The 6,942-nt window shown below is 39.5% G+C and overlaps 1 protein-coding gene across 1 annotated transcript in view; it reads right to left on the bottom strand.

The window, feature by feature from the left end:
- Positions 1 to 790: 790 nt before the first annotated feature.
- Positions 791 to 6,942, bottom strand: part of LOC104402949 (protein FAM122A) — an 11,940-nt gene continuing 5,788 nt past the window's right edge. The window contains exons 4-10 of the mRNA XM_010010955.1: positions 5,570 to 5,613; positions 5,436 to 5,490; positions 4,799 to 4,891; positions 3,915 to 4,003; positions 3,565 to 3,629; positions 2,306 to 2,402; positions 791 to 1,176 (exon numbers count right to left, since the gene is read on the bottom strand). Coding sequence (XP_010009257.1) covers positions 1,017 to 1,176; positions 2,306 to 2,402; positions 3,565 to 3,629; positions 3,915 to 4,003; positions 4,799 to 4,891; positions 5,436 to 5,490; positions 5,570 to 5,613 — 603 coding nt within the window. The 3' untranslated portion in view covers positions 791 to 1,016. The remainder of the gene's footprint in view (positions 1,177 to 2,305; positions 2,403 to 3,564; positions 3,630 to 3,914; positions 4,004 to 4,798; positions 4,892 to 5,435; positions 5,491 to 5,569; positions 5,614 to 6,942) is intronic.

Raw genomic sequence — 6,942 nt, forward strand, 5'->3', positions numbered from 1 at the left:
AAACCTCTTGCAATCAGCATCTGAAGTTTTCAACAGCAGAAATAACTCAATGTCATCGTTTGAGGAAGTGACATCAGGAGATTAAACACAGATATAACATGTTTGATCGCCTCAGTCTGTATAAAGGCATTCAAGATTCCTCTGTCCCACAAAAGCCATGTATGGGGACAAATACTGCCTGTTAAAACAATGCACTTCTGAAGCACTAATTACTAAAACCTCAGGATTTAATGTTTTGTTCCAAACATTATTACTATATTTCCTTATTAAAAGACCTTTAATAGAGCATCTACCACTCTAATAAATCATCTAAATGGGGAAGAAAATGAAAATACAAACCCCCAGAAGAATGTTCCACATCTCAGCTGAATTTAGCCACGAGAGCAGTCATGATCATGAATAAAATCCAACATATAAATTTAAGTTGACAATTCACCAACTTGTTCTTTTGATATCTATTAGAACACAGAACTGATTAACAGCCAGTCATAATAGAACAAAAGAATCAATCTCCCCCTCCCAATATTCCCTATTTCATATGAAGAACAAAAAGTATAAATATCTAACACTCCTGGAAAAAGAACAACTTAGTAAAAGCTGCTTTGCTGGTTTCAGACTGAGGACAAGTGTGAAAGTTATCTGCTACTACACAAGCACCACGTTATATTAGTGAGGATGCTGCCTGGCAGCTGCTGGAAAGCCAAGAGTTCCACAAGCAGAATGTACGTAAAATACTTGTAACTTACTCCAACAAGACAATATCCATTGCAAATCAACAGCTTGCTCACTGATGTTAGCATCAAATACGTTTGTGATTCAAATGCTTACTGTATTGTAGTAAATGTCATACAAATCACTAGAAACGTGAATTCCTCCTCAAGGAACTATTCTGGAAGTTTTCTAGAAATAATGACATTTCTGGAAGTTCCTATGAGGAACAGAATCAGTTACACACAACAGAAAGTCTTATTGCCGTCCAGCCCGTTTCCTGGTGTCCATTAGCAGACTTCTGCTTCTCAATTGATGGGTAACTTAGCTGTGAGATCTACTGGTAAAAAAGGAGATCTGGAGTCAGAAAGTGAGACTGGAGAGTCTGTGTTGGTGCCAGCTTCAGCTGGTGAGTCACAGGAAGAGCCTGCACTGCTCCTGTTGTCATCGAGAGCGTGTGACGACAGACTGGAAACAGAGGAACAGCAAGTTAGGAGAAATGAGGTGCTCCAAGTTTCAACTACTACCTTCCACTCATTATAAAGCTATTTTAGAGCATCTCTGAAGGAGCAATAAGCCCTATGATTGGAAATAAAGCTGCAACTACACACTGTACAATCACTTCCAGACAGGCAGATCACATTCTGCCCATCTCCTTCAGCTCACCCAGAGAGGGCGCACAGATTAGAAAGCATAAGGCTGAGGAATTCATCCCAAGCTTTACCCCATCTCCTGCAACATCCTGGCCTAGCATGTATCCAGAGGCCTCTGTCACCAGGAGAGCTGATGATAAACTGTACACGCTTCAATTGTACCATTCACTAAGTATTGCACAGGACTCAAAATCACACCTGAGGTGATCTATCATCAGTAACAGCATCAGAAGATGCTTTTTAAAATTACCATCTCCTAAACCAAGATGCAGCCACTGACCCTGCACTGCTGAGCCCACTGTGAATAGGAGTGCAAGAAAAGGCATGTTTTTAAAGTACCTTTAAGACATCTATGTTATTGTTGTCACTGCTATGGCTCAAAGGTTGTGCACAGCTATGTACATCAGCTGAGAGGCAAGAAGGACAGGAGTGCTGTGAACAAGCCTGTGTGCATAGTAGTGTGGGCACAGCCTACGTCTTACTAACCTCTTGTCTGAAACACTAAATAAAAAGCCCTTGCTATTTCAAGTTGTTATGATTTTTAACATAGTACTTTTATCTCCTCCCAGCAGGGAGGGGCAGACTAGTTTTCCTATGTGACTAAGAGCAAGGAAAATAAAACAGAAGGAAGAAAACCCCCAATCCACCTCTAAGCATCAGCATTCACATTTGACTGCAGCTTGAAACTAGACTCCAGGAGCTGTCAGCCATGAGGTATCTTTTCCTAAACATACTCAGCTCCCATTTAGGTGAAGCACGTTAACAGCCTGTCCTAGAACCTGTACAATGTAGTGAATATTGTGGTGATTTCACTGCTGCAAAATGAGATGTCTGTACTGAAACCCCAAAACCAAACAAATGACTTCAAGCATAATCATTGCTAGATGAAGAGAGACCTATAATGCTTCTGACAATACGGACATAATAAACAGCACAGCATTTACCATCCTCCAAGGTCTGCCTGATGTGGAACCTCAGGGCTAAGCATGTTGGTGGATCCTTGGAATAACCTTTTTGGATGATCTTCTATCTCCATTACACCTTTCGTAAGACATAAGGAATGACAGACATTACTAGTCATTGAAACAAAAATCTACTTTCAGTGAAAGCAAACAGAATAGAGGTTCAACCTTACACAACAGAAGGAGTGTTATTTTAGATGTAAACCAGAAATTTGATGCTGAAATTTTAAAGACTGTCTGTTTCTTGGCAACATTTTAGTCCAAACCTCAATAGTTCAGTGAGTTATGAACTGAGTTTAGATATCAGGTATTTATTGTTCTGTATTGAAGAACAATCCTTTTGTTCCAGCTTGTTCAGCTATCAGTTCACTGACTAGCTCCACCAAAGCAGAGAAGCTGAGAATAAGGAAGCTTGTTTTCCTCTTGCAATCAATAAAAACAAGGTTCAGGATTACCACTAAACTTATGCATTGACTTTGACTTCCAAATACTCTAGAAGGGAGGATAGATATATGCTTAAACAGGCTATGACAGAACTCAAATAGAATTATTTTATAAGTTGTCTCAGAGGCAGCGTGTTCTGTTACAAAGGTGAAGCATGAAGATATAAAACCTGATGCAATAAAATGACCAGAAGTTAAACTTGAAGAAAAATGTAGTGATATTGGGCAACATTTCCCAGTAAAGCAGTAAAGTGTCTACAAGGTCTCTGCATCAGCTTTTGAAGGGTGATTATTACATCTGTAGTACCTGTGTGCTGAGTTATCCAGGACTTTCAAAACGTTTCACTTGGTAAGTTAAATAGACCAACAGTTGTACTTCCTGTTTTGTTTTGTTAAGCAGGTTACATCCATTTCTTATCTGATCTATATGACTATAGAGGAGTCTGTTATCATCATTAGGTTATTAGGTACATATATCTGATCATTATGTGATCAGCTATATAGGAGTCTGTTATGATCATGACGTTATCAGATCTATGTGACTATACAGACATAATAATGGAGAGGCATTAGAACAGAACAACTATTAGTTTTATGGAAGAGTACAGACTAATTTAACAATCTGTTTTATCTCTGTAATCAGTTCTATTTATTTGGTCCCCTGTAATACCTTCTATTTCTAGACACTCTTTCAAGTATCAGCCAAGTGAACAGAATTATGAGGAAAGCTATATTGTACTTTTAACTGATAAGGTTCATGAGGTGGCCTATTATATTAACCCAAATCAAATACTGTACCTTTCCTTTTTATTGACCCCAGAACACTTGGTCGAATGCAGTTAATTGGACTCTGGCTCCTCCTGCTAAAAAAAGGCATATGCTGTACTGATCACCATTAACAAAGGAAGCTTGAAAACATGTAAAGCATTAAAAGATACTCGAATAACAATCTACTAAGTGGAAAACACTAAGAAAACCGGCATTGAAACAGCTTATACAATGTGTCATGTCCCCCCCTTTTTCATGAATATATGAAGTTGTATTTGTGATCAGAAATCAACTGTGTCTATAACAAATTCTGGGATTTCAAAAGCCTTCTGTGAACAAGCTATGCTGATTTTCTATTATTGATACGATCTGGTACTGACCTTGAAAATCTCCTTGTTGGACTTGGGCTGGGACTTGGAGGTAACCCACTGCTACTCACGAAGCTTTGCAACGATGGTGAGAAACATTGCTGAGAGGAAAACAGCTTGTGTTATCTATGCATAAACACTGCATCACACCCGGACAGTAACAACTGATCCTTACTGTGGGTAAATAAGCAACCCAATATTGATGCAAGCACCCAGTCAACAGGGCTGGGTATACCCAGATACCACTTTTTATTACTGAGAACAAAAAAACCCTAAAATTAGAGATTCCATTTTCATGCAGAAAACACGCAAGTTGACAAGGATTTATTTCGCTGTAGCTGGGTTAAATGGCTTTAACCTGCCAGAGGGGAGATTGAGATGAGCTCTTGGGCAGAAGCTCTTCCCTGGGAGGGTGCTGAGGCGCTGGCACAGGGTGCCCAGAGAAGCTGTGGCTGCCCCATCCCTGGCAGCGTTCAAGGCCAGGTTGGACACAGGGGCTTGGAGCAACCTGCTCTAGTGGAAGGTGTCCCTGCCCGTGGCAGGGGTTGGAGCTGGAGGAGCTTTAAGGTCCCTTCCAGCCCAAACCATTCCATGACTCTGAAAATAGGAATGTATACCCCTTCCTCTTATTCCAAGAGGAAGGCAAATAAAGAAGAAGGTTTATTAACCACATATTAACAGTTGAACACTCCACAGAATTTCACACCCACAAGATGTGCATCTGCTGGCTGATACTTTCTGGTTTAGGATTTTAGGGGTGGTTTTCTTTCTTTATTCTAGTTTCTTGTTTGCCACTGAGGCAGAAAGGAGCAGGTGGCTTCATCTTTTGCTACCAATTTGGTAGGATTTATTTAGCACTTCTCAAGATAAACCCATTATTACCACATTTTGCTCACCTTCCCTATTCCTCTAGTAGGTGAAGGAGCTGGAGAAACTGGGACAAAGTCCACTTGCTTTGGTGATGAGGATTTCTCAAAATCATTGTCACTCTGGAAATAGTACATAGAATTAACCTGATGAGCAAGTTCCTTACCATGAAAAGGGCTGATTGGTGTGGAACTGAATTATCTTTCATCATATTAATTATTTTTAGGTAGCCATTTATAAGCTTATGCTTAACAAGAACAAAAAAGCCTTAAGCATTATTTGGTGACTATCAGAAGATGGAAGAAAATTTGAACAGGCAGACATCCATGCAACTTTCTTTTGACACAGCAGCCCAAGGAACCCACAGGTATCCCCAAACAACTGATCATTATATGCCTTGTTAGTGTGAAAAACTGCTGATCAAAAGCAGCAATATACAAACACTTTAATTGTAGGTTAAGCTAATAAAAAAATGTTGACATGAGAGTCTTTACTGTCCTGATACTGACAACAGAAACACAAATTAAAGCATGAAAGCATTACCAGGCTCAAGCTCTCCTCCCATGAGTGGCTCATCTGCAGCAATATGCAAACACCTTAATTGTAGGTTAAGCTAATAAAAAAATACTGATAACAGAAACACAAATTAAAGCATGAAAGCATTACCAGGCTCAAGCTCTCCTCCCATGAGTGGCTCATCTGCATTGCTACTTGCACTTCTCTATAAAGAAGAAAAGAAATGTATTATCCCAGGTTCATAGTAGACTTCATGAAGCATTCCAGTTCACCTTGATGCTTACCTTTCACGTACTGTTTCTCTGTTCAGCAAATTCATTCCTTCTTCCTAAAAGATGAAAAATTAAGATAAACACAAAAAAAAGCACTTTCCTAGAGTAAATCAGCTCTGCTTTCATTTCACTCTGCTATGCAGAAAAATTAATTCAACTCAGTTAAGCAACAATAACCTCAAGCTCTCACCACATGAAAAGGAGTGAGGGGGAGAGGATGGGAAAGAGATGTAGCAAGAGAGACCATCACATAAGAAGTGCTTATAGTTGGTTGTTTCTTGAGCAGCTTTTTTGGTTTCATTACTAACCAAGAAGTAGTTACAAAACTGAACAATGAAGCAAAACTTCTGCACATGCTGGAGTAGCTTTATGCATGGTATTATGTCACAAAGCGACATTCCTTCAAACTAACTGAATGCTGCTCAGTCTGTGGAGGGAATGAGTAGATTCCCTAATTCAGTCCAGTTCAAGAATAAAAGTTCAACAAAACATCTTCCCAATGTTCCTAACAGAGTTCAACCGTGTGATTATTTGGTAAGATTTGAAAGAGATCAGAAGTAAATCACACAGGTTCCCATCTGTGCCAGGAAGCACACAGGACATGGAATTCCAACTTGGGAATTCAGTGATCAAACACAAATTAGGAAATGTCACTGTTGGCTTTAAAATATGTATGGAACAAGTATGAATACAGATATATTGACAATAGAATTGGATTATCAAACTTCAACTTCATGTCATACAACAGAGCCACAGGACTTCATTCTATGATTCTAACCATGCAATGATTCATTCCCTTGCTCTCAGCACACTTACATATTAATCCTATGCTTTTTTATGTAGATAAAACCAACCTTACAAATGACCTGAGTGCTCAGCCTCTTTAAGCCAGTAGATTACTTCCATAATGAAAGCAAGCAGTTATTTTCTTCAGGATTACTATGCATGCACCTTCAGTTCCTGAGATGGGAAGCAAAGTGCCTTCTATCACTTCAGACATCAGACCCTGAAAATGCTGTCCGAAGCATTAAATTGCTTTCTTAACTTTTCACCCTGTAAAAATCAAGCCTATCCACTGAAAAACAGCAAGCTAAAAATACATATATATAAATAAAACCAAGCATCTTCAAGGAAATCATATAAACATCCTACTGTCAAAAAGTAGACATAGGAAATGGAGGAGCCACAAGATTCTGAGCTTGTTGATTTGAGAACTCGAGTGGTTTCACTGTGGGCTGCTCTCTGGCAGCAGAGCTGTTGAAGCCTACTCAGATATCTGCCACCTCCCCAAGTGTTTGCTCTGGTGCCCTTCCCCCTCTGCTCAGGCTGTGACAGCACAAGTGCCATCGTCTGGAGAAGAAAATCATACAGATGAAAAACAGCTC

This window comes from Nestor notabilis, unplaced genomic scaffold, assembly GCF_000696875.1.
Source record: "Nestor notabilis isolate BGI_N333 unplaced genomic scaffold, ASM69687v1 scaffold8370, whole genome shotgun sequence".
NCBI lineage: Eukaryota > Metazoa > Chordata > Aves > Psittaciformes > Psittacidae > Nestor > Nestor notabilis.